The sequence below is a fragment of the Chionomys nivalis genome, chromosome 22, assembly GCF_950005125.1.
Source record: "Chionomys nivalis chromosome 22, mChiNiv1.1, whole genome shotgun sequence".
Classification (NCBI taxonomy): Eukaryota; Metazoa; Chordata; class Mammalia; order Rodentia; family Cricetidae; genus Chionomys; species Chionomys nivalis.
In genome coordinates this window covers 41,081,953-41,109,101 of record NC_080107.1, presented here as the reverse complement: position 1 = coordinate 41,109,101, position 27,149 = coordinate 41,081,953, and the positions used below count along the sequence as shown (strand labels likewise).

Here is a 27,149-nt window from a genome sequence, read left to right as displayed (position 1 = left end):
CACCCCTAGGCACAGGAGTCACCACTTGCCCCGCCTGCCCCAGGCAGTCCCAGTTTGGGCCTGTTGCACCAGCATATACATTAGAAGTAGTCTATTCCAGTCCTCAGCCTGCCCACTGGCTCTCCCGATGCCCAGGGAGGTTACAGTCACCAAAGCAGGACATGTGGGTACAGACAGGGTCTTAAACTATGTCACTAAGTCTGTGTCACTCAGAGGCCAGACTCACTTGGGCTGCAGGACAGCAGCCTAACTACAGACAAATGAGTCCCGTCTTTACCTTAGGACAGGAAGAAGTTAGAACCCAGCTGCCTCTCTAACATCCTTACTTTTGGGAAACTGGGGGTGAACCCTTTGTGTTTTGTTATTTATTATTGGTTTTCTCGAGACAAGACCTTTCTATGATGTAGTTCTAGCCATCCTGGGGCTGGGGGTTGCTGCTTATCCCTAGGGGCCTAGGGCTAAGTTTACCACGTATTCTCCTGTGTTGAAAGAGGCTGGGAACTTGGCTCTCGAAAGACAAATGTTAGCTTTACAAAGTGACCCACACTGCCACGTCAGACAGGCTGAAACTGGCTCTCTGAGCTCGCGGCTCTGCTTGCGTGGCTGAGTGCAGGCCAGCTGCACCACACGCCCTCCTCCTCCTGGGTCCGCCAACACCAGGCGACCTAGCAGACGCACCACCTTCGTGCCCTCTGGAATACAGGTGAGGGGGCCGGGCCTGGTCACTTCCCAGATGACATCACCCACCTTTTCCAGACAGCCTCTGCACCGACAGACGCAAGCCTGACCTGCAGATGTCCCTGGTCTAAGAGGTCCAGCGCCCCACTGGCGTGAGGGAGGTTAGAAGACCGTGGCGTCAGGCTCGGGCTCCTCTCCTCTGGTAGAGACCCGCGGGCGGCATGAGCGCTTCGGACAGCTCCTGGCAAAGACGTAGCCGGGAGAACTGCACCCCGCAGGCTGCAGGTGAAAGCTGTAACCAAGCAACGGATGCGGCCCCGCGCACGCGCTAGTACAACCCCTAGAAGAAGACAGCCCAGCCAAGCGAACGAGCAGGGTGGCGCAGGCGCAGTCACCCCGCCGGCGTCTGGGTTGGGGGGGATCCAACGGAAAAGTGGGGAGGAAGAAGGGGAGATCGGTAGGACCCATTGAGGCTTTGGACTCAGTGGAGTTGCTGGCTTCGGTCTTTCAAGACTGTTTCTCCCTGGGGGTTTCAATTGAAGAACCCTGTCTCGTCAAACCCAGAAACAGGAAGGCTGCGGGACAGAACTGGCGTAACCAGGGCGACGTCGGGAGGCGGGGCCCGCGCTCTGGACCCGGCAGGTGGGTGAGGGGCGTGGCCACGGGGGTGGAGCTGTAAAGGACTGACGCGAAGGGGCGGGGCCTATGGGGTGGGACGAAGAGATGAGGCGGCGAAAGACTGGAGGAGAACGAGGGGCGGAGTCGAAAAGGGCTCGATGAAAAGAGGGCGCTAGAGGGAAGGGGTGGGGGGCCATGGGGCGGGACAAAAGGATGAAGGGGCAAAAAAAAAAAAAAAAAAAAAAAAAAGGGACGAGAGAAGGTACGGAGCCAAAAGGGGGCGTGGCGAGATCGCAGCGCAGACGGACCAGTTCGGAGCAAGGCCAAGGGGGCAGGACTGTGGGGGCGGGGCAAGGGCTGGTGAGGCAGCGAAAGACTGGACGAAGGCGAGAGGCGGGGCGATCCAGGGGCGTGGCGCGCGCTGACGTAGCCGTCGGACACGTCGGCGGCGGCGGCGACCGGAGCCGGATGTGCCAAGATGGCTGCGGCTGCTGCTGGGTACGCGCAAGTTCCCCCTACTGCGGCCGCTGTCTCCGGCTGGGTTTCAGTCCGCGGCGCCTGAGAGGCCAGCCGTAGCTGCGCGGGTGAGGGCCAAGCGTGTGGATCCCGGCGGAGGCCCGTGGGCGGGCGAGGCTGTGGAGGCCGGGTAGGCGCTGTGAGCACCGGGCCTAGCCCGGAGTGGCGAGCGCATCTCAAGAGACGCCGCCAGATCTGGAGAGAACGGCAGTACCGGGTCGCCTGGTGCTGAGACACCGGGAAGGCCACGGGCCGTGTCGCTTTGGTGGGTTGTCCCGGGGGCCCGCGATTGCCGGGCCCGACGGGAGGCCGGTGCCGGGTCTAGGTTGCGGGAACTGGTTGGCCACTGGGGAAGGTGTTAGCCTGGCCAGACCGTGACGTCTCAGAAGAAACCTGCAACTTGTTTAAAACGAAGGAAGGGGCAGGAAATTGTCGAGCGTGACTTTTGCTGGTTTCTGAAGATTTTTGATTCTCGTTGGCTCGAAGGCTTCCTCTGCAGAGCTGGTGATGAGACACATTTTCATATGAACCAGAGAGTAGGAGCATTTATTTGTAATCCCTTGGCCGGCAGAGCAGGATGTCGCAAGGGAGGTCGTGGATTGTTTTCTATCAAGTGTACAAGAATGTCGGCATGACTGTGGAGCGTCCAGACACTAAGTCCTGCAGAATCAACTCTGGCTGCTTTGATGATACACATTTTTAAGTGGCTTGTAGAATGGTTGTGCACCGAGATTTCCTTTCAAATGTGTTAACTCTAGGCATCTTCCATCCTGACTATGGCTGTAAGAAACAGCCGACTCGCAGGTTACTGTCCCTGCGGGTCCTTTTGCAAGTTGCAGCACAGTGCAGCCTCCTTGCACTTTTTCTCCACGTACCCTTTCTTAGGGTCTCATTGCTCGAGTCTTGGAGATAAGAAGCAAAGTAGGGATTGGTTCCTCTTCTTGTGTATACTCCTGGTGACATTTATCTGAGTGAATCTCCAAATTGCCCTTGAATTTGTTTTTGTGAGGTGCCGTGCAGAGTTTGAAATTCCGTCCTGATTTAGTAACCTTTTCTGAATGTCACTGTGTCCTCCTGTGTCTTCCTCACTTAGTGTATAGCCCTTCCTCTTCTGTGGATGCCTCCTTCAACATTGAAAGGGTTCAGGTTCAGATTCTGAGTTAGAAGAGAAGTGTTTATCATGTCTATCTGTTAAATGTATCACTAGCTGTCACCATGGGGGAACTTGTTGACATAGTGGAACTCACAAATGTGGGTGCCTCTGGCTTACAGTTTACAGTTTAAGTCAGTGACAGTGAGAGGAAGGGATGTGTTTTAAATACCTCAGTTACACACAGTCAGACTTTAAATGTCTTGTGTAAATATTATGTAGATAGGAAGCAGCTGAGCTGCGGAACTGGGTTTATGAATAATGCATCTGAAATCAGTAGGTCTCTCTGAAGCAAGGGCTTTTTTGAAAAGTACATAACTGGCTGAACACAATAAAAGTGTCTATAATTCTGAGTTAAATAATAGACAGTTCATCATGTTTCTGTTTGTAAGTAAACAAAAGTAAAAGAATAATGTTCCCTGTCTGTGGTAGCACACACCTTTAATACCAGCTCTCGGGAGGCAGAGACAGGCAGATCTCTGTGAGTTTGAAGCCAGTCTGGTCTACAAAATGAGTTCCAGTATAGGCAGAGCTACAAAGAGAAACCCTGTCTCGACACACACACACCCTTGCCCCATTAATAATGTTCAAGTCACGAGATTATTCTACCTGAAACAAGCATATTGTGAAAAGCTCTGGGCTTGGGAGCTGGGGGTTTTCTTTGTAGATGATAGTGTTAGCTCATAAAACAGCTCTTGGTCTATTACTATTGAGAAAATAACCTCAAGTTTCTACAAACAAGAGTATAAATTTAGGCAATTTAGATTATAGTAGTCACCTATAGGGACTTTAAAGAAGAATCTATGGGTAGAATCTTGTTAAAAGTAAATTTAAAAGAAACTTATTCTCTCATTCTGTAGATGTAGAAACTAGTTGCAGAGAGAGATAATTGCCCTCAGCTGCTCAGGGTATACCCAACCTATTGATAACCTGATGCATCAGCCCTGTACAATGTATTGTATTTTAGTTTAGTTTTTGTTTGTTTTTAATTGTTTGGGGTGTTTGAATTCTTGAGATGAAGGAAGCCTCTGTTGCCTTTTACTCTTGCCAACCAGGTTTTGGGAGGAACATGGAAGAAGTCTTCGTGTCCAGACTGGGTCTAGATCCAGATAAACGGGTGGAGTAGCAGCTCTCTTCTCCTTTTGGTTAGTGTAAAGGGAAACAGCAATGTTCTTTGCTACTTAAAACAAGTTAGAGCCTAACGAACTCCTGCATTGCTTCTAATTGAAGTTCCACTGTAGTCCATGTCATGGTTCTAGTCAGGATAGGGTTCTTTGTTGACATAGGAAGGAGTATATGTGGGCAGTAATGGAACTGAGTTAATAGATTAATAGAACATTTAGATAGGGATTGACGATTTTTTGTAAATGACTTTACTTAAAATACATCAGTTTTTTTTTTTAAATCTGAGTATCAGAAAGATGTTCAAGGACAAAGTGTACATCTGTGAATTAAACTGCCTTTACTTTATTTTTCTGTGGATTAGCTAAACAAACTTTTTCTTGAGGATGGTGCCAGGAAAAAGTTCTGACACAAGGAAAGGGGGTTTCAAGCTGCCATACTTGAGTTGTGCCTTGCTCAAAAACAAAAATCACTAGTGAGAATTTTGCCTCCCCCTCCCGCCCCTTTTTTTGAGGTTTGTTGAGATCTGCCTGTTGGAAATATTAGTCCAGTAAAGCTTCAATAAATTTTCTTGGGATTTTTAGTCTCTGCCTTGTTACAACTTCAGTGGTCAAAAGCAACTTTGTTTCGCTTGTTTGAGAGGACAACCCCAGGCATTTCATTTGGTGCAATAAACATCCTTAGTAACTTTCTAACTGCGTTTTAGGAAGTATAAACTCTTCTTTTAAAATGAACATTCCAAAAAGCATGGTATGCATGTTTCTTTCTTAGTAATGGAGTTGACTCTTTCTGGATGTGGTAGTTGTGGCTTTGAGAAGGGTCAAGGACTAAGGAACATCTGGTAGTGTGTCAGACTAACAATAAGGTTGTTTCTTGTCCCTGACGATGTGGGGTGGGGATGGAAGAAGTGGAGTCCTTGGTAGTTAAATGATTGAACTCACATTTAGGCTTTTTATTTTCATAGCTTTATTGATTGCATCTAGGACTGGGATCTCTAGGTTTTATATTCCTCTTCTGTTTTCTTTTTTAGCACAAATTAAAGAAAAACTCGACCTGCCTCCTATAAGCAGCATCTCCTTGTGTGAAAGACTCCAGCATGCAGCCACCACCTCAGGCAGTCCCATCTGGTGTGACTGGACCACCCCCAGCTGGGAATCCTAGGAGCATGTTCTGGGCCAACAGCCCTTACAGGAGGCCAGCCAGTATTAATGCACCAGTGGCTCCCATAACACGCCCATTACAGCCAGTAACGGATCCGTTTGCTTTTAATAGACAGATTCTTCAAAACACACCACTAGGCAATTCCTCCAAAAGCAACCTGCCCAGTTTGCCTGGCCCAGCCCCCTCTGCTTTTTCTCAGTGGCCTGGTTTGCCTGTGCCTCCCACAAATGCTGGGGATAGCGCCCCAGGACTTCATGAACCTCTCTCACAGCCCAGAGCAGATACCAGTCCATTTCCCCCTGCGTCTGCCCCTTCTTCGCTGCCTGGGCCGGAGATGAACCGGAGTGCTGAAGTTGGTTCCAGCTCAGGACCTGGAGTACAGATGCTGTCACATCCACCTCACTACATTCCAGGAGTGGGTCCTGAGCAGCCTCATGGGGGACATCCGAATGACAGTGGTTCTGGACCCGACCAACCCATGAATAGGCACACCCCATATGATGGTGCTGTGGCCCAAGCAGCATCTCCTTTCTTCCCTCAGCCACAGATGCCAGGTCAGTGGGGGCCAGTCCAGGGAGGTCCTCAGCCCTCCTATCAGCATCAATCACCCTGCCCAGAGGGACCTGTTCAAAACGTGGTTACCAACTTGCCCCATTTCTCCTCTCCATCTAGTCTATATCAGGGGCCTAGCCATGAGCCCCATGTTCCACTGATGTCTACTCCAGCATCCTTGGCCAGTGGCGAAGGAAATGAGGTAGTTCACTCATGGAGTAGCTTTCCCCCTAAAAATACTTTTGAACAGAACTCCAGAGTTGGAAATATGTGGGCAAGCCCAGAGTTCAGGCAGAATCCAGGAGCAAGTAAAGGGCATGTGCTCGACCCTACCCATGTGACTCCCTTCACTCAGGGAACTAGCCCTCCTGAGAACCAGGCGCACCGTCCCTCAGAGGCTTCAACTAACCATGCCCAGCAAGACGCAGCCTCTGGAGCTCTCTCAATGTTTTTTCAAGGGGAGGAGACAGAAAATGAGGAGAATCTCTCCTCTGAAAAGGCAGACCTTGATGACAGATTGGACTTGGATGACTTCTCTTCTACCCTCAGATTAGGCCATCAACCACCACCTGCACATGGACCTGGCAGTGTCTACCAGGCTTTTCCCAAAGGCCCTGGCAGCGAGGCTGCTCAAGAAGGAGATGTACAACCTTATTTTTCTCAGTCTCTGGGCATCCGGCATGACAGACAAACCACTATGACCCCCTCTAGTGATACATGGGGTGATACTTCAGGGGCTGGGACCCACTGTGCTAGTGGGCCACAGTGTGAGAATGTTGAGAACTTAGAATTTGTTCAGAATCAAGAAGTTTTGCCACGTGAAACCCTGAATGTGGATCCCTCTTCCCTGAGTGATCAGTTTCGACATGGGTCCCTTCCTGGGCCAGCTGTCTCCAGGCCTGTTACTGTGGGCCTCCCCAAAGGCGGGGGGCCTAATCTCGAGGCCCCTGACATACCACTGCATCCTACACGACCTGACAGTGTGTCATCCAGCTACAGCAGCCACAGCCATAGCCACAGAAGTCCTCCAGGATCAGCCAGACCCCAAGAATTGGTAGGCACATTCATTCAGCAAGAAGTTGGAAAACTTGAAGATGATACTTCAGGGAGTTTTTTTAAGCAAATTGATTCTTCTCCTGTTGGAGGTGAGACCGATGAGGTTACTGGGAGCCAAAATTACTGTAGCAGCCTGTCCCAGCCCTCAACCCCAAGCCCTCCAAAACCCACAGGAGTGTTCCAGACAAGTGCAAATAGTTCTTTTGAACCGGTAAAGTCCCACTTGGTTGGAGTGAAACCAGTTGAAGCAGATCGTGCCAACATGGTAGCTGAAGTGAGAGGGACCCAGGACCGCCAGAAGAAGCATAGGGCAGCTGCTGTATCATCTGATGCCACCCCAGGGAACCTAGAACAGCCACCAGATAACATGGAGACACTGTGTGCACCTCAGGCCTGCCCTCTGCTTCTTAGCACCACTGGAGAAGCTGGACACCTGGTTTCGCACACAGCAGGTCCACCCTTGGATGCCGTTCGCCCAGTGCCTGAGAAGAGGCCCTTGGCCAGGGCCCAGGGGCCTGTGAAGTGTGAGAGTCCAGCAACAACTCTGTGGGCACAAAATGAGCTGCCAGATTTTGGTGGCAATGTCCTTTTAGCCCCTGCTGCCCCTGCACTTTATGTCCCTGTAAAACCAAAACCTTCAGAAGTTATTCATCATCCAGAAAAGGGAATGTCTGGACAACAGTCCCGGAAACCAGGATCTATGCCACCCTTGCAGAACCAAGACCCTCCTGGTGCTTCTGAAAACCTTGAGAACCCTCCCAAGGTGGGAGAAGAGGAGGCCCTTCCATTGCAGGCAAGTTCTGGTTATGCAAGTTTGCTGTCCTCGCCGCCCACTGAATCTTTGCACAATCAACCTGTCCTGATTGCCCAGCCTGATCAAAGCTATAATTTGGCTCAGCCCATTAATTTTTCTGTGTCCTTACTGAATCCTAATGAGAAGAATCAATCCTGGGGAGATCCTGTGGTGGGGGAGAAATCCATAGTGAGCAGCAATCGGGCTCTCAGTGGTGATCCTGAAGAACATGCTGCTTTGTCTGGAGTTCCAACCAGTGCTGCCATTGGCTTATCTTTGCCTAACAATGTCCCTCGAGGTTCTGGGTCTTCAGAAATGATTGCTAGCCAGCCTGCCAGTTTGTTGGTTCAGCGGCTATCCCCTCCAGTTGCAAAGAACTCATTTCCTAAAAGTCAGAATCCTAATGCAGAGAAGGGTCCTCCTGAGTTTAATAGCCCTGCTGGAAGTACAAGTGTGATGCTAGTGCCACCTGCAAACAGCACCTTGGTACCTAATAGTAATAAGGCAAACCACTCCAGTAATCAGGAAGAAGCTGTTGGTGCCCTAGACTTCACATTAAATAGAACTTTGGAAAATCCTGTGAGAGTATATAGCCCATCTCATTCAGATGGCCCAGCTTCTCGGCAGTCTTTTGCTAATCATCCCAGACAATCTGGGCCTGGACTGCATAACCAGGATCATTTCTACCAGCAGGTAACAAAAGATGCCCAGGACCAGTATAGCCTAGAAAAAGCCCAGAAAGAGCTGGTGCCTCCTCAGCCACAGAATTCTCCCCCACAAGTGCCCCAAGCAGCATGTCCAGAGCCTCCAAATCCAGAAAGCCCACCCACACAAGGACAGTCTGAAAGCTTGACCCAGCCACCAGCAAGTGCAGCTCCAGTCAACATGGGCCAGCAGGTGCCACCTCAGCCACCACAGTCCTCCAGTGCGTCGGTTACATCTACCAGCGCCAGCCAGGCAGCTGTGCGGTCAGATCAGCCGTGGCTACACCCACCACCTCCCAATGCTTTTGGTCCAGCACCTCAAGACTTGGCATCCTACTACTATTATAGGCCTCTGTATGATGCCTACCAGTCTCAGTACCCTTCACCATACCCATCAGATCCTGGAACGGCCTCCCTATACTACCAGGTAAGAACAGTAACATTTAACCATCTTTTTCTCCTCACTCTATCCCCTTTTCCTCCTCTTGTGCTGTTTTTCTCAAGAGTGGCCCATCTTCAGACCCATGTGGTGCCTTGGCCACTAGTGAAGATCTTCTTTCAGAGGGTCCTCAGATGTAGTATGTTGGGTTGCTTGGAATACCAGTGTGGTTTTTGTGTAATCCAATATCTCATTGACAAAAAGAGTGCCATTCATGGCTTGCTACAGTTTCAGAGAATTGCTTTCCCCTTTAGGGAAAAGACTTTGTTAGATTGTATGTTTTATTTTGTTGTTGTTGTTGTACTTTGAGACATTGTTTCACTCACTGTCTTGGCTAAGTTAGCTGTGAATTTAAAATCCTTCTGCTTCAGTATGCCTGGCTTCCCGCCACCCCCCCCCCCTTTGGTTTTTGGAGACAGGGTTTCTCTGTAGCTTTGGAGCCTATCCTGGAACTTGCTCTGTAGACCAGGCTGGCCTCGAACTCACAGAGATCCACCTGCCTCTGCCTCCCAAGTGCTAGGATTAAAGGTGTGCGCCACCATCACCCGGCTTATGCCTGGCTTTTGTATGTGGTGGTTTTGTTTTTGTTTTTGACATGCCTCTTTTAGTCCTATCTAGTCTCATATGTAACTAAGGATGACCTTGAAATTTTGAAGTCCTTATCCTGCCTCCACCTCCTGAATGCTGGAATTACCAGTGTGTGCCACTACATTCAACTCTTTTATGTTTTTTAAAACATGTATTTGTGTGTATGTGTATTTGTATTTGCGTGTGGATATACACATACCACATTACACATAAGATCAGAAGACAACTTTCAGGAGTTAGTTTTCTTCTTCCACTATGTGGGTTCTAGGGATCAAACTCAGGTCAGCCAATTTGCTGGTACCTTTCATACGGTTTTAACAACATAATCAACTCCTGAAACCAATGATGGGAGTAACTTTAGGAGTCTTTTATATCCTTCCTTGAGAATAAAATCGTTGAGAGAAAACGTTAGATTATCCGTGTGCAATAATGAAAAGAGTTTGAGGGATCCTAAACATCTCTGGTACATAGCAGTGACTCTGTAGAATGGGAGCAGAGCAGGAGGTTCCTTGAATTCCTTCCTGCCTCCTTCTGCAGTGGGGCAAGCTTACAGCTGCTGCTTAGGTTCTGCTTAATCCTGCAGTCATTTAAAATGGTGTTGTCTGTGAACACACTTGATCACTGTTAGCTTTTTCTTACCTCTGACTCAGACTCCTCATTACTCAAGGTAGGTGGATTGTGTTACTGAAAGGTGCAAGACCCAAGTCCTCCAGTGTTTGGGGCCAGGTGGTGTTGAATTCTGTGTGTATGGTCTGAGAACAGTTGGCACTGCACTGTACAGGAAGATGGGTCAGAAAGAACTGTAGGAACAGGGTTGTAGCAGCTAAGCCAGAAGCTGCCACTGGCTTATACCTTCTTGTCAGCCTGGTGTGCCATCAGGTATACATGTGTAAACAGTTACATATGTGCCCTAAAGACTACTAAATTCTAGATTCTAGAAGGAGGAGCTGTAACTATTTCTGTATGAGGGAGTTCAGCTTTGTGGCCTGACCTTGGGCTGCAGAGTAGGTGGAACCACAGATAGGTTGCAGGCTCCTTGGGAACCCCAATCTTCACAGCTCTTCTGTGCATCCATGTCCCCTTATTGCTGTGGTCCTCAGTAGTCAGAAGAACCATTTCCCATGATGTCATGTTACTTGTCAGCTGATGGCAGAGCTAAGGTTTTTGCACATGGAGGATGAGCTCTGATTCATGACCCTATCACCTCATCTCTTTTCAGACCTCCACATGTCCTATGGGGCCTTTTTTCAGAGATAGGGCAGGGGCCATGGTTTTTGTTATAATGGGGCTGAAATTCTTATCAGAATAAGGTATGGTAGTTCTTGCCTGTAATTCTGAGACTGGAAAGGCTGATAAAGGTGACTTCCACAAGTTTGAGGCCAGTGTAATTTCAGAACAGCTTAGGCTAAGTATGAGACTCTGTCACAAAACAAAACAAAACAAAACAAAACAAAACAAAACAATGAGATCTCTTGTGAGGCTTTAAAAACCGATAGTTTTAGGGTTCATTCATGTGGACCTCTGGTCCTATTGTTTTACTGAGGTAGTGACTGATGCACATGTATGCTGTTCAGCTCATACTGACTCCATGTTTAAGACTATAGGAGAGCCGGGCTGTGGTGGCACACGCCTTTAATCCCAGCACTTGGGAGGCAGAGGCAGGCGGATCTCTGTGAGTTCGAGACCAGCCTGGTCTACAGAGCTAGTTCCAGGACAGGCTCCAAAGCTACAGAGAAACCCTGTCTCAAAAAACCAAAAAAAAAAAAAAAAAAAGACTATAGGAGAAAGATTGCCCTGGGCCTTAGGGAGAGTCTACTGGCTGCCTGTTGATGTAGATTGCACTGTAGACTTTGTTTTCATGAGAGAATCCTACCCACCATACTGCTCTTGGACAGTGGGCATCTGGAGCACCTAGAGCTAGTTCTGACCATTCGGTGTCTGCTCTTCATTGAGTCTAACAATCCCCAAAACTTCTCTCCACAGGATATCTATGCCCTGTATGAGCCTCGATACAGACCCTATGACAGCTCAGCATCTGCTTATGCCGAAAACCATCGCTATTCGGAGCCTGAGCGGCCCAGCTCCCGAGCAAGTCACTATTCCGACCAGCTCATTCCCAGGTGGGAGCTGCGTCCCATGCGGCTGCTTACTCTCATGCTCAGTTGTTTGTATTGCTGGCTGTGATGGTAACTTAGTGATTAGAATAATTCCTTATCTGTGGAGAATTCTACAAACCCATTTAGTCAGCATGAGCAAACAGGAACTAAGCACACTGCCACATGCAGCCCTAGCAGAGCTGTTAGCATTTGTTCCCCAACCCCTAGCTAGGTTAGACCCTATGCAAGACCATAAAGAAGTAGATGCTAGTAGATGGGTAGTTGTTCCTGTCATAGGCACACCTGGTTCTTTTGGCAATTTGATGGTGCATGGTTAGAGCTCTTAGACTGCAAAGTCTTGAGAACATTGATCACAATGATGGCATAGTCCATAAATTCATCAATATAGGGACTAAAAATACGGGGCCTGTTCTCTAATATAGGAACTACGAGCTGTGTTCTGTGCCTGACTCTGCCTACTTTGCTAGAAGCTCTTCCCCACCACCCCCACCCCCTGTCCCCACCACTGCCTGAGCTTGCTGAAGCTCTTCCCCATCACCCCCACCCCCTGCCCCCACCACTGCCTGAGTTTGCTGAAGCTGATCCTCCCCACCCCCACCCTCTGCCCCCATCACTGCCTGAGCTTGCATATCTCCTATACTGGTTATCCATGCCTCTCTTTTGTAGTCATAGAGAAGAGATTTGAAAAGAACTCTGGCCTTATGCCCTCTGAGTAAGTCTGTGAGCCAGGTCAAAGTTCCATTTGCATTCTCCATTGCCCAGGCCTGCTTTTGATCTTGTGTCCACTCCAGACCATTGCACAAAATAATGAAGTGTGGGCCTTGGCCACTGTGGACTCTGGTACCTCAGTTCTGCAGTTGTCCTGGTTAGTCAAGTCCTAGAGTAGGTGCTCATGGAACTGCCTTTGCTACAAAGGATGTGTCACTCTTTTGCTTAGTAGCTCCCAACTGCTGGGGTTAAATGTGCCCTTGCTTTCAGGATTTTCTGTGGACAAGTTCTTGGAGGTATTTTGTGACTTGTCTGAAGACAGACTGCTTTGCATGTGAACCTTTGTCCATTTAGCTAGCCCTAGTGTACCTCCCTCAAAAGGTGCACTCTAAACTGTGTGCATACATGCATAGCTGAACATTCTGGGTCTTTATGAAACATAGCAATTCTGAAGCTTAGGTGAATTATGGGGTATTGCCTGATAGGTGTAAGGTTCTGTGTTTGATCCCTAATATACTTGAGCAAATGTACATGTATGCATGTATGAACACACACATACACATATGAGAGCAGGGGCAGAGATAGAGAGAAAGACAGACACATGATTGTGAGAAAATTCTTGGGATCTTAGATGGGAAGTAGCATTTGGATTCATACAGCTCAGCTTTCTGATTCAGCATCTGTGAGAAGACAGGAGGCATGTGGATCTGTTTGCTGGAGTGCAGAAGGAAGAGAGCACGGGGCCAGAGCCAGAGTATGTCTTCCCACTGTGTCACTTTGCTTTCCACATGTCTGCCTGCAGTTTCATTTAAGAATTAACTTCCAGTGCTGGGCAGTGGTGGCACATGCCTTTAATCTCACTCAACATTTGGGAGGTAGAGGTTCTCTGAGTTTGAGAACAGCTTGGTCTACAGAGCAAGTTTCAAGACAGCCAAGACTGTACAGAAAAACCCTCTCGGGGGTAAAAAAAAAAAAAGAATTAACTTCCAAGAGTGACTGACTGTATGCCACAGAGCCTCAGACTAGGTCAAGTTCCTACCATTGTGATTTGTCATTATGACTGCAGCTTTGCCTTCAGCTCAGCTTTTGGGGTCCTTGAGTGTCTTCAGCCCTCATTTGTCTCATCCTGCAGAAGAGTCTGTTCTCTTGTCTCCTCTGTTTGTATGTGTGAACACTCAGTATTGATGTGATACTCAGTGTTAGGGAGATAAGGGAACTGTTGGACCTGCTTGAGGGGGAGCACATTTCTCATGTTTGTGACTGTTCTTCCTGAACTGTATGTAGGTAAGTTGTTGAGAGCAGTTGAGGTATTGGCATGCTCTTGATCTTGCTTTATATCAAAATGTTTTTCTAGAGCCACTGCCATTAAGATGAAAGTCTAGAGTGGCCAACCTGAATGAAACTTTTTTTCTTAAATATTTCTTATTGTTTATTTACTTTATTTTATGTGCCCTGGTGTGAAGGTGTCAGATCCCCTGGAACTGGATCTTAAGACAGTTGTGAGCTGCCATGTGGGTACTGGGAATGGAACCCCGGTCCTCTGGAAGAGCAGTCTGTGCTCTTAACTGCTGAGCCATCTCTCCAGCCCCACCTGAATGAAACTTTAAGGACATTCTGGTGATATTTCTGTGGCTGGGCAGCTGGTTGAGCAATTCTTATGCTAACCAAACAGCCAAATTCAGCTGAGCAATGTTTAGTGCTTTTGAGAATCCTAAGAGTTCCAGAAGCACTTACATCTCCATAACGAGTTGGGGGTCATGGGTCAGTCTATTGGGCATAGAAGAGGCTAACTTCTTGCTGATCTACTGGCGCTGGCCCACCTCACAGATCTGTTCCTGCAAGGCCACACTGAACGCACATAGCTAGTGATCCTCCCTAAAGGCTGCTAAAATTGTCATTTCTCACAGCTGTAATCCCATTACTGTGGAGGCATGGGCAGGAGGATTGTCATGAGTTTAAAGCCAGCCTAAGCTACACAGTGAGACCTTGTCTCAAAAACAAAAACAAAAAAGAGTGAGAGAGAGAAAGAAAACAGTAGGAATTTTAGATTGGTTTTGGGCTTAGTGTTTCTTGATGCTGCACAGTATGACATAAAAACTTGTTAGGATGCAGCACTTAAACACAAGGGGAATCAATTCTTTTGCTGACCATGGTCCAGCAGTCATTTTGATGAGCTCAACTTCAGGTAGGTACGTACTGGGGAATTCCATAGTCTTGTCTGTTTTTCTTGTGGTCTGTACGTTTTCCACAACTGAGTGATTTTATGAATGTCTGTATGTGGGTTGGCTAATTTCTCACTACTTTAAGAAACAGAGACTGTATTTAACAGCTTTTTTGTTTGTTTGTTTTTCCAGGCAAGGGTATCCTGAAGGATACTATAATTCTAAAAGTGGATGGAGCAGTCAGAGTGATTACTATGCAAATTATTACTCCGGCCAATATGATTATGGAGGTATGTTTAGAAATTGTAGCCATTACCAGGGGATTGTCCAACCACTTCCTGTGATCATACAGCCATGTACAAGTCATGGTCTGGCAGGTGAATCAAGATCACTTTTTCTCTCACTGGCCTGTGTTTTTATCCCAAGAACCAAAGTAATTGAGAACGCTTAGCATCTGAGAAATATCATTTTTGATAACTTTATTGAAAAGTCACATTATACCCACACCACGGTGTCTGTTGTATTGTCATGAAGAATAGTGACTAGTTCTGCAACTTCCTAGTCCACTTGTGACTGCTCAAGTGTGAACTAATGAGGCTGTGGTGGAATGCGAGACTGGCTCCCCAATCACACTGCCACACTTGAATGCTCAGAAGTCAAATGAAGCTGATGCGTGCTCCTTGGTGACAGGTGTAGCCCACCCACTGTGGCAGTTCCAGTTACTTTGCAAACCTCCATACTTCCTTTCTACAAAACATATCCTGGGAAAAAGTATGAGTTCCCTTAGCAGCCCTGTTGTATGCTATTGTACCATAAGGCCTTGCAGTCTTCTCAAGGGGTGCTTCTCAAGGGGCTCTTTGCCATATGCCTCTAAAATGCTATCTTAATATTTCTTTTCAGAGTTAGGTTTTAATGAAATCATTTCTTTTTTTTTTTTTTTTGGTTTTTCGAGACAGGGTTTCTCTGTGGTTTTGGAGCCTGTCCTGGAATCTTTTTCTTTCTTTTTCTTTTTTTTTTCCAAGACAGGGTTTCTCAGGCTGGAGAGATGGCTCAGTGGTTAGGAGCATTGCCTGCTCTTCCTAAGGTCCTGAGTTCAATTCCCAGCAACCACATGGTGGCTCACAACCATCTGTAATGAGGTCTGGTGCCCTCTTCTGGCCTGCAGGCATACACACAGACAGGACATTGTATACATAATAAATAAATAAATAAATAAATAAATAAATAAATAAATAAATAAATATTAAAAAAGAAAAAAAAAAAAGACAGGGTTTCTCTGTGGCTTTGGAGTCTGTCCTGGAACTAGCTCTTGTAGACCAGGCTGGCCTTGAACTCACAGAGATCTGCCTGCCTCTGCCTCCTGAGTGCTGGGATTAAAGGCGTGTGCCACCTGCTGAAATTTTTTCTTAAAATATCCTGAAACAAACAGGATGGTCAGCTGTTAAGAGCACTGGATGCTCTTGTAGAGGACCTGAGTTCACCTTAAGTACCCACGACATCTGTAACTTCAGTTCCAACCTCACACAGAGATATACACAGGCAAAACACAAGTACACATAGAAAGAAAGAAATCATATATATGTGTGTGTGTGTGTATGTATATATATATATATTTTTTTAATCACGTTAGGAAGATAATTAGTATAATTTGTAGTTGAGATTAAATTAACTATTAAAAAATATTATCAACACTGGGACTGTACCTATGGTACCTAGTTATACACCTGACTGTTCTTGAAGCCTTAAGTTTGATCCCTCACATGGCAAAACAAACTAAAAAAGTGAAGAATATAGAATTTAATATAGAACTCTTGTAGTGGCTTTCCTTTTTTTCATCCAGATATATGTACTGAGAGAACAGCCAGTGACTACCACATCATGAGCAGCAGGCAGCTCCCGGAGCTTTCTCTAGGCCATGCCTGTCCTTTACTCCTGAGCTGTCCGGACGCCTGCTCCAGGGAGCTGGGTGTCTTCAGTGTGTCACTGCCACACTCATCCGTTCATCCTTCACTTACAGACCCAGGCCGCTGGGATCGTTACTATGGGTCTCGCTTCAGGGACCCTCGCACCTGGGACCGGAGATACTGGTATGACTCCGAACATGACCCATACAGGAAGGAAAACTATGCTTACAGTGACAGGTTGGTGAACTGCACATGTGTGAAGGAAGTTGGAGGGTCTTTGTCTTTGGAAGTAATCTGCTATAGTTCTGGGGCTTCTGGGAAGTAATCTCTTAGTGTCTGAAAGAGGTGTTGGTCACCCCTCCCTGTGCCCACCTCCAGCCTATGGGAGAAGAACTGGCTCAAATGTGTTTCTTCCCAGTGACTTTGGGAGGATCTTAACTCTGCCTCCTTTCTACAGTGTCTCTCCTCCACCCTGCCCATAACCCAGGAAAGGAACCACCCTCAAGTTGCACCTGCAGTGTGTTCTCTGAGATCACCTGCATCTGAACCTAGGATTTGGTTTCTGCATGGTTAGGTTTAACTAACATTCTTCAGGATGAAGACAGCCTCAGGATAGAGGGGCAAAGGGAGGGCAGTGAGCACTGAGGGCTAATTGCAGCTTTAGGAGGTTCCTAGGCAGTTATGTGGTGTTCCATAATTGCTCTTCCAATTCCCTGCCTTTGTCCCCTGTTTACTCTAGGCCTGAGAAATGTGATGATCACTGGAGGTACGACCCTCGCTTCACGGGAAGCTTTGATGATGACACTGAGCTCCCCAGGGACCCCTATGGAGAAGAAGTGGATAGGCGCAGCATCCACAGCGAGCACTCAGCACGGAGCCTGCGCAGCACACACAGCCTGCCCAGCCGCCGAAGCAGCCTCAGCTCCCACTCACACCAGGTGAGCTTGGCAGGCTTGGCTGGGGAAGAGCAGGTGTTAAGTCTTGGCCGCAATTTTGTCTCTGCCTGCTTCTAAAAGTGTACCCACAATCTTTCTGACATTCATGGAAACTCACTTTCTCTGCTTGATTTCTTTCTCAAGAGTCAGATTTACAGAAGCCACAATGTGACTGGCGGTTCCTTTGAGGCCCCTCATGCCCCGGGCTCATTTCATAGTGATTATGCCTATGGCACCTATACCAGCAATTTCACCGGTGCCCATGGTTTTCCAGAGTACAGCTACCCTGCAGATACCTCCTGGCCTGCTGTGGAGCAAGGTGCGTCTCGGCAGTTCAGATTGAAGCCATCAGGTTGGGAGAGAACAAGGGAGTCCAATCAGCTCTTCTTTACACGCTGTGCCCACTGTCTCCAGTGTCAGGGTTTGTTGGTACAGGCCAGTGCTGGCCCTTGGGTTGACATTTGGCTCAGGGTCTGAGAGCTATTTACATCCACATATGCATTGTTAATGTGGAACTTTGAGTCCAGTCAAGCCTTGGGTGGCTCTTCTCTGTGTTCCCACACCGGCTATGTGGGTAAGCACTCTTGGAACGCCCAGCTTCCCTTTAGAGACTCTTGTTCTGATTTGTGTCAGTATCCCATTTTGACTCACTCCTGAAAGGTGTAGCTTTAGAAGGAGTTGCTGAGAGCTCTCCTAACTGAAGCACCAGTCAGTGAGAAACTGTTTTTGTGTGTGAGTTGCTCACTTCTTTTGCTCTTGAGTGCCCAGTGATAGCCACTCTGAAGCTTAGCTGGGAGTCTGGTTCAGAAGCTATTAGACATGACCAAATAGCTCACTGTTTTGTTTTGTTTTGTTTTTTGTCGCCCCCCCCCCCCCATTTATTCAAATTCAGTTCCATCAAGACCCACCTCTCCTGAGAAGTTTACGGTGCCTCATGTCTGTGCCAGGTTTTGTCCTGGTGGTCAGCTCCTTAAAGTGATTCCCAACCTGCCTTCAGAAGGACAGCCTGCACTAGTGGAGATCCACAGTTTAGAGGTAAGCTTGAACCCGTGGTGCTCTCTGCCCCCCACAGCCTTGGAAAGCCTGCTTTCCTGGGAAACTCTGGCTTATAGGGCTTTCTTTCTACTTAGAGGCTGGCTCTTCTAGAAGTCAGTACTTAAGCAGGTGTTATGGTTGTTAGGTACGGGTTGCTTGTGTGTGCTCTTCTGCCTTTTGTGTTTTGAGAGGTTTTTTTTTTTAGTAATGGAAAAGACTGGGTACACACTTACTCTATAGCCTCAGAAGCCTTCTCTTGATACATCTGTCAAGACCAAAATAGGTTTTTGCTGTTTAAAAATTGAAAATCTTCATTGTAGTTCCCACTCATATAATTGTAGCAATCACCTTTACCCTCTGCATGGAGGGATGAGTGTGGTCCCAGGATTGGCTTGTGGCTCAGTCTGCTGGTGGTTCTGACTGTACCTGTGAGCCACTTTGTCCCTCTCATTGCAGACGCTGCTGCAGCACACACCTGAGCAGGAAGAGATGCGCTCCTTCCCAGGACCTCTTGGAAAGTAAGGTTCCCTTTGGCACTGTCTCTTGATGTCTGCCCTAATAGCAGCTGCTGAGTTTGACTCACAGTTTTGTGACCACCATTCACTGAATGTTCATTCTTTCTCAGAGATGATACCCACAAAGTAGATGTTATTAACTTTGCACAGAACAAAGCAACAAGATGTTTGCAGAATGAGAGTTTAATTGACAAAGAATCTGCAAGTCTTCTTTGGAATTTCATTATTCTGTTATGCAGACAAAATGGGGTATGTTCCCTTTTACTTTTGAATGTTCTCTCTGTTTGCCTTTAGTCTTGAAATCTGTTTCCTATTCCTGTCCTGAGCTGTGGGCAGTGTCAAGCCTGCCATGCCCTGCTTCCCTTGGGAAGCATGTCATGGCAGCAACCTGGGAAAGTAGGAGGGAAGGGAGGTGTAAGAGTTGTGATGAGCTGACACCTCAGCCTTTATGGGAGTCTGTCCCTGTCTTCATGAAGAATCAGGCTTCCTTCCTGAGGTCTAATATGTGCTACCTATGCAGACCTGGCCAGGCTCTGACAGCATGGGAATTTCTTGTCATCTGGCTAGAAACCCTGTTTCTAATACAATCTTATGCTGCTTTCCATCCGTCCCCACTGGCCCTGTAGACCGTGGTGGGAACAGACATTGCAGAGCTTTTGTTACGAGACCACAGAACAGTATGGCTTCCTGGGAAGTCACCCAATGAGGCAAACTTGATAGATTTCACTAATGAGGCCGTGGAACAAGTGGAAGAGGAGGAGTCAGGGGAGGCCCAGCTCTCGTTTCTCACAGACAGTCAGACAGCAACCACCAGCGTGCTGGAGAAGGAGACTGAGCGGTTCCGAGAGCTCTTGCTGTACGGCCGGAAGAAGGTAGGCAACCCTGCAGATGTTTCTTATAGTCTGTCTGTTGGCCCAGGGAAAAGACCAACTTTCTCCAGGAAGCAGCTGCTGTTTAGGGATGATATCTGACCCTTTGCCTGGCATCTCTGAAGGTATCAGTAGTGTTTTCTCTGAGAAGGACCCATTTAGATCAGCTCAGTTTACAGTCATTTGGAGAGCATGCATGCCCGTCTGTGTGCAGAGTCCTGGGATGAAGTCTTCTTACAGACTGAAACTTCAGGCCAGTCATGTGTATTTTTGTTAAGACAGGGTTCTACATACCTGAAGCTGATAGTGTGCACAAGAGTGTTGAAAGTAGCCGGGCGGTGGTGGCACACACCTTTAATTCCAGCACTCAGGAGGCAGAAGCAGGTGGATCTCTGTGAGTTTGAGGCCAGCCTGGTCTACAGAGTGAGTTCCAGGACAGCCAGGACTACACACAGAGAAACCCTGTCATGAAAAACCAAAAAGTTAAAAAAAAAAAAAAAAAGTGCGTAAAGTGTGCACATTGGGGCAGAGGATTCTCTGAGAGTGGAGGTGCTTCATACTGGCTCGGGTAGAGGTCTCTGTCCGGACATCTAATAGGCCCAGGGTTCTCTGCCCTTCACACTATGATTCACTTAGGAGGTCATGGCTTTAGTCTGCTTTGGATCTGAGAACTGACCCAGGAACATGTGCATTGGTAAACATATACTCTCAAAAATACTACAACTTACAAAGTTTTTTATCTTTAAAATAAGATCTTTTTGGCCCAGGGAAGCATCAAACTCATGATCCTCCTGCCCCAGCCTCTGAAGTTCTGTGATTTCAGGTGTGTGCCACCACACCTGACTAGAAAGCTTATTTTTTGTAACAGTCTCACTATGTTACTCAGGCAGGCCTTGAACTTCTGGGCTCAAATGGTGGTCGTCTCTGTTTCCTGGGGAGCTGAGACTATAAGTGTGTGCCCCCGTGCTTAGGAAAAACTCATATGTAGTCCTTGGGATTTTAATGTGGATGTTTCACAGCTGGTGGAAATCATAGACCCCATTGACTTTTGTGAATATTTACTTCTATTGCTAAAGTTTTGCCTCCTAGCCAAAAGTGCTCAGTTGTACCACAGATTATTTGGGGTGAAGGGAGATTATGTTGAGGATGCTGTTGTTTGGGGAGAGTATTTGAGGCAGCAACATGTCACCTGTATGGGGAACCCATACTGATACTGCATTCTTCACATTGTGGTGCTGCCACTTGTTTCTAGCGGGTGTGCTGGTTCTTTATAGCATGCATCTACAGATGCTCACTAGAGGGCAAGGGCAGAAGGACAAGACTTTAGTGTCATCTATAAACCATGTTTACCTTTTGACCTGCCACGTTCGTTCTATTTTTCTGTGTGCTTGACGGCATGTGGTTCTGCCTGATCCAACAGTAAGCATTCTGATTGTTCTCATGAGCCCTGAAATGCGTTGCAGGATGCTCTGGAATCTGCTATGAAAAATGGCTTATGGGGTCATGCTCTGCTACTTGCAAGTAAGATGGACAGCCGGACACATGCCCGTGTCATGACCAGGTGAGTTGGCTTATAGTGCACCCCCATGCATTTACATAACCTGACTTTGGTTCTCAAGTACCTTGCCTCTACTTTGGGACTTTCAGCTGTGGAATCATAGGCTTCCTTGACCCTTCTTGGGTTATACTGTTAAGGGAGTTTTGAATTCTTTATTGTTTTTTAAAAAATATTTTCTGTAAAACTTCAGGGACCTCTTCATTCTGACAGTTGATAAAGGGCTGAAAATGGGTTGTGGTTTCTACTAGCTAAGCCAGAGAAAGATCTGACTGTTCTCTTTACACATAGGTTTGCCAACAGTCTTCCAATCAATGACCCCCTACAGACTGTCTACCAGCTCATGTCTGGGCGGATGCCTGCTGCGTCCACGGTGAGTGTACAGGTCCCCAGGACACTAGTCGAGACCCGTAGTCCAGTGGAATTTGCATGCTAAAGACTTTGATCATCGAGTCTCTGAAACCTGTTTCTTGTCTTGCTTTCTCATTGGGCTTGGCCATCAGGAAATTAAAAGTGACAGTCTCTGAAGGATAAAGATTTGTTTGGTGTTCTCTTTGTAGTGTTGTGGAGATGAGAAATGGGGAGATTGGAGGCCGCATCTTGCAATGGTTTTATCCAACCTGAACAACAACATGGACGTTGAGTCTAGGACCATGGCTACAATGGGCGATACCCTAGGTGAGTTAGGTGTGAGGTAGGCCTTTAGCTGTCATGTGATAGACTCCAGAGTCTGACTGTGTGAACTGTGCCAGGACCTGTAAGAGACATGGTACATCTTAATAAGACATGGTACATCTTAATAAGACATGGTACATCTTATGGCACCATCCCTGGAATGGTTCCAGGGACTGATGAGTCGTGGTTGTTCTTTCTCTTCAGCATCAAAAGGCCTCCTGGATGCTGCACACTTCTGCTACCTGATGGCCCAGGTTGGATTTGGGGTTTATACAAAGAAAACCACGAAACTTGTCTTGATAGGCTCAAATCATAGGTAAGGACTCAAATCAATACAGCAGTATCCTTTTTCTCTAAGAAGCAAAAGACCCCTGTCCTTCATTTAATTTGAAAATGGCCAGCCTTGCATCTTTGTCACATAATGAGACATGCTTGGGATGACCTCCTCGGAGGTTGATGATACCATAATTGGCCACTTTTCAAAAGGAATAATTCGCTTCTTCCACAGTTTGCCGTTTTTAAAGTTTGCCACCAATGAAGCTATTCAAAGGACGGAGGCTTATGAGTATGCTCAGTCTCTTGGGGTGCACACCTGCTCCTTACCTAATTTCCAGGTGAGCAGGGGCTGTGTGGGGTGGCCAGTGCTCACCAGTGCTTGCTTGGTTAGGTTTTTGAATTCTCACAGAAGTAATGATGAGGCATTTTGTTTTCTGGGAGTTTTTTTGTTTGTTTGTTTTTTGATACCTTGAATATACCGTTAGCTCGTCAAAATGCTATATTTGTTTCTATTTTTGTTTTTAATATTTCAGACTAGGTTTCAAGAGCTTTTTTATATATAAGGTATTTTTTAATGAGATTGTGTGATCTGACCCATTATGGGCATGTGTGTGTATTAATAGGAAATGTTTACAGTTCGCCCACGGTGCTGGGCTGTGGTAGCACACGCCTTTAATCCTAGCACTCGGGATGCAGAGGCTGGCGGATCTCTGTGACTTCAAGGCCAGCCTGGTCTAACGAGTACCAGGACAGCCAAGGCTACACAGTGATATCCTGTCTTTGAAAACAAACAACAAAAACAAAAAGATTAAATAAATAAAAATAGACAAAGGTAGTTGTCTGAATGTCTGGAAGCAGCAGAACATCAAATCTTGAGCCTCTGATTGTATCAGAGGTGTTATGAGGAGTGCAGGTGTCAACTTTGACCCTGCACTAATCACAGAGGCTGCTGTGGTGCACAGCATCTAAGAGCTGAGGAGTGATGGAAAACTCAAGGATTGTGACAGTGGGTAGCCTCAGAACTGCGATGGTGCACTTGTCATTTCAGGTGTTTAAATTCATCTACTTGTGCCGCCTGGCTGAAATGGGACTAGCCACACAGGCCTTCCACTACTGTGAAGTGATAGCCAAGAACATCCTGGCACAGCCTGGTGCATATTCTCCAGTGCTGATCACCCAGCTGATTCAGGTAGGACCGTCTCATACCTTTCTGTAGGCATTGTGCCAACTCTGGGAAGACACAGGCTTCATCTTGCTGGGCTTGGGGATGGGGTTGTAGTAAGTAGTACTCAACAGAGTGACACCCTGAACCTACTTTAGATACTTCAGTGCTCTTGATTGGCTGTTTTGGCTTTGCAGCATTAATATAGGAAATCTACAGGTACTCTGTGCCCATGCAGAAATTCAGCCATAAGCTTCAAGGTGGAAAGATCCATCTGTGTCAGGGAACCTGCATTTAAAGTGCTTTCACTTAGTTAAAAGCACATGCTTGTGAGTCAGCAACTAGGTCTGAGTCCTAGTTGTACCTCTGCCAGCCATTTCTTTTCTTGTTAGTTTGATCAGCCCCCAGTACAGGTGCAGGAAGCCCACAGCCACTCTAAGCAGGTCCCAGTACATGGCATGTCAAGGTATCCTTTCCCTAACAGCTCCATTCCTAAAAATATGTCCATGAAATAAGTAAAAAATTTGTTATTGTGGAAATATTCAGATAAAGGAGGCTCATGCTCTGCCCCATCTTTAACATTCACAGCTTATGTCTAAATTTGGTTCATCTGGAGCCGCTCAAATCCTTCCAAGGCCCTATCAAAGAACTGCATCTTCCCTGGTCAGCTGAGCACTGGGACAGGCCTGCTGTTCCATACAAGTGTGAACTCCACTCTGGGCTCACTCTGATCACTCAGCTTTGTACAGCCCACACATGACCTCCTTCCACTCTAACCACTGTGTTGCACTTGGGGACAGTTTCGTTGGTGCCATCCAGCAGTATCAAGGACCTCTGTTCTCTTTGGTTTAGATGGCTTCCCAGTTATGCTTCTTCGATCCTCAGCTGAAGGAGAAGCCAGAGGAGGAGTCCTCTGTGGAGCCTTCCTGGTTGGTGCAGCTGCGGGATGTGGAGAAGCAGATCCAGGTACGCCTTTTGACAGCATAGCCTTGTCCTAAAGCTTGTCCTGGAGGCATTTGATGAGAGGGTTTGTGTCTCACAACCCCTGCTGTTTTCACACTGAAGCATTTGATGGTGACACTGTGACACTTCAGAAGTGTATGTGCTGCGGGAGTTTCCGTGTTGCCAGGAGGGCATTGGAGAATGCTCTTGGGTCCACATGGACTGTTGAGCATGGGCTGCAGTTTGACTCTCTTTCTCTAGGAGGGCACTGTGCTGTGGAGCCCGGATGGAACTGACCCCCAGCAGTGTCACAACACACCAGGCTCTGAGGTAGAGCAGTTGGATGGTCCAGGACTCAGCCAGCAGGCAGGGTTGAGGACCGAAAACCCTTTACTGATACCAAGCACTGAGCCCTTGATGCACAGCGTGCAGCTGCTGCCCACAGGTGGGACCCACAGTACCACAGACCCAGCTCACTGATGTCTGCTTTGGACTAGAGAGTGTTTTGCTGCCAGAGTTGAGGCAGTATGCCACCATGGTGGTTGGTGATGTTTGGGCTTCCTCCTCCTTTCTCTCTATACTTCCTCCTGTGGTGAGCATATGGAGTTGCAGAGCTTTAGGTGCTCTTCTGCCCATATCACTGATGCTTATGCACCCCTGGCCTTGCTCCCCTGGCCCTGGCCTTTGACTGCCTCCAGCTGCTGTTTAGCCACTTGCTTCCTGTGGAGCCTCATAGCTCAGTCAGAACAAGTGCCGCTGCTATTTCTCCCCATCTTTCTCATCTTGGGATGGATTAGTTACCCCATTCCTCCAGAAGGTGGGGCCCAGACTTCTCACTCGTTTCAAGAACCTCTTTCCTTGTCAGGCAGGCACCTTTTCTGCCCACCTGTCTCTCATTCTGCCCCTGCTCTGCAGGTGTCTCCAACTGGCCTGAGAACAGGCAGGTCTTCCCAGCAGGTCTGCCCTGATACCCTCTATTCCAAAGCTCCCCTCCCACCTGGCCTTCTAGCCATTCCTGACTCAGACTGCTGCTGGCCTCCACCCTGTGGCCTCTAGCCACTCCCTACTCCTGCAAGTTTCCTGTCACCATCCTGGAATTACTACCCTCAGTGCCTGGTTTCCTTCTTCCCAGTTCATTCCCTGCATCAGGATTACTGTTTTGTATTGGGTGATAGGAATCTCACTCTGTTGTACAGACTGGTCTAGAACTTGTAGTTCACAAATTCCCATCTAAACTAAGAAATTGGGACCATAGGCATGTGCCTTTGTGTCCAGTGTTGAGCTGGTAGAGAGGACTTGCTCAAAAGTTGAACTGTGTGGATACATGTATGCACAATTAGTCCATTTGACCCCTGGCAATGGGGAGAGTGCATTGCCAAAGCACCACTGTTGTTAGGTGCCACTCGATATAGGTTGTAGCCTATGACCCACATCACATCTACTGATAGGCACTAGTGCACCCATCCTGCCCTTGGGTGCCTAGGACATGAATGTTCTGCTTTTTCTAGACCACTGGTGGGTGCTGTTTTCAACTACCTCATTATAAAAGAAGTATGACTGCAGAACAGCTTGTAGGAAAAGTGTTCATGATGTGCCAGTCAGTGCCTGCCTGGGAGCAGTCAGCCTCAGTGACCTTAGACTTCCTCTTCTCCACTGTGCCCTGCAGCTCCGCAGACATTCCCTGATGGCCAGTCAGCTCACCTTGCCAGGGTGCCGATGTTCCCAGTGCCAATATCCCGGGGCCCCCTAGAACTGAGTCCTACCTATGGACCCCCAGGGTCTGCGCTTGGCTTCCCAGAGTCCTCCAGATCTGATCCTGCAATATTACACCCTGGGTCGGCCCTGCCATCCACTACACCATGTCTCCAGGAAAGTGGACCTCCTCTCCAGGAGTCCAGAAGTCCTGACCCAGGTATGTTTGCGGAGGGATAGATGCTGTCCTGAGAGCAGAGCGAGTTGGTCTTGGTGTTGAAGTAGCTGACAGAAGAAATTATGTGGACCAAAAGTACTAGAATTCCAAACAGAGTGGATTAAGAGTCTCAGTGCAGTGAAGCAGTATTGCTAATTTCTGTTGTGGCTTGGCCATGTACTACCATCTGAAGCCCAACTGCCCACTTAGGGTATAATGGAATGGCTGCAGGGCATTTGCAGGGTCTGTCTTGGTGCTGTACTACATCCCTTGAGCTACACAGGTATAGGTGGAGAATGTTTCTCTGGAAGTCAAATTTGGTGGATCCTGTGCCTGTCTGTGCCTGTCTGACTATCTGAACAAAACAAAACATAGGCTTGCTTCTAAAGAGCAAAACAGATGCCAAACATTTGGGAAAACCTTCCTTTTGGGTATTGGAAAAGAACACTGTTGGCCAAGTCTGGTACTAAGTTTGTTCTCAGTCTGAGCCCTTCCAGTGCCTCGCTTCCCTCCTGTCACATGGCAGCAGCTCCAGGACCCAGTCATTCTCTTTTGTTTTTGACAGAAATGGTGCCACGGGGCTCACCTGTCAGACACTCACCTCCAGAGTTCAATGAAGAGGAGTTTGGTGGGAACTTTTCTGACCCGGTACTTCCCATATCTTGTTGTAACTGTTTTCTGTGAGTTTGTTGAGTAGATACCTTGGCTCCTTGTTCTTAGCCTGAAATAGGAAAGTGATAAAGGTAAGGAGATTACGTTTAAATTCGATTCTTAAAGAGAAAGTATTTCTAAAATCATTGGCTGGGGCCACGGAGATGGCTCAGTTGGTAAGGGTGCTTGTCACCGAGCCTGATGACCTGAGCTCATTCTCACATGGAGACAGAGAGAACCAACTCCTACAAGTTACCCTCTGTCCTCCCCACAAGTTATGTAACACGCATGCCCCACACACATACAAAGAGCTAATTTTAAAAGTTGCATTAACTCTTCAAATGTGAAAGTTGTGAA

The 27,149-nt window shown here is 47.5% G+C and overlaps 1 protein-coding gene across 7 annotated transcripts in view; it reads left to right on the top strand.

Annotated features, from left to right (window-relative positions):
- Positions 1-1,181: 1,181 nt before the first annotated feature.
- The window catches only part of Sec16a (SEC16 homolog A, endoplasmic reticulum export factor), a 36,718-nt gene continuing 10,750 nt past the window's right edge, over positions 1,182-27,149 (top strand). For 2 of the 7 annotated variants that reach the window (XM_057754658.1, XM_057754652.1), the window contains exons 1-21: positions 1,735-1,880; positions 5,115-8,777; positions 11,361-11,497; positions 14,557-14,654; positions 16,382-16,505; positions 17,008-17,206; positions 17,348-17,522; positions 18,096-18,238; positions 18,695-18,756; positions 18,864-19,002; positions 19,380-19,625; positions 21,086-21,183; positions 21,469-21,550; positions 21,738-21,855; positions 22,057-22,168; positions 22,361-22,466; positions 23,177-23,317; positions 24,143-24,256; positions 24,494-24,677; positions 25,899-26,144; positions 26,707-26,789. In XM_057754658.1, coding sequence (XP_057610641.1) covers positions 5,181-8,777; positions 11,361-11,497; positions 14,557-14,654; positions 16,382-16,505; positions 17,008-17,206; positions 17,348-17,522; positions 18,096-18,238; positions 18,695-18,756; positions 18,864-19,002; positions 19,380-19,625; positions 21,086-21,183; positions 21,469-21,550; positions 21,738-21,855; positions 22,057-22,168; positions 22,361-22,466; positions 23,177-23,317; positions 24,143-24,256; positions 24,494-24,677; positions 25,899-26,144; positions 26,707-26,789 — 6,204 coding nt within the window. In that variant the 5' untranslated portion in view covers positions 1,735-1,880; positions 5,115-5,180. Of the gene's footprint in view, positions 1,321-1,654; positions 1,943-5,114; positions 8,778-11,360; positions 11,498-14,556; positions 14,655-16,381; positions 16,506-17,007; positions 17,207-17,347; positions 17,523-18,095; positions 18,239-18,694; positions 18,757-18,863; positions 19,003-19,379; positions 19,626-21,085; positions 21,184-21,468; positions 21,551-21,737; positions 21,856-22,056; positions 22,169-22,360; positions 22,467-23,176; positions 23,318-24,142; positions 24,257-24,493; positions 24,678-25,898; positions 26,145-26,706; positions 26,790-27,149 lie in introns of those variants that run through there. The other 5 variants (XM_057754659.1, XM_057754655.1, XM_057754653.1 and 2 more) reach the window with 5 other exon arrangements.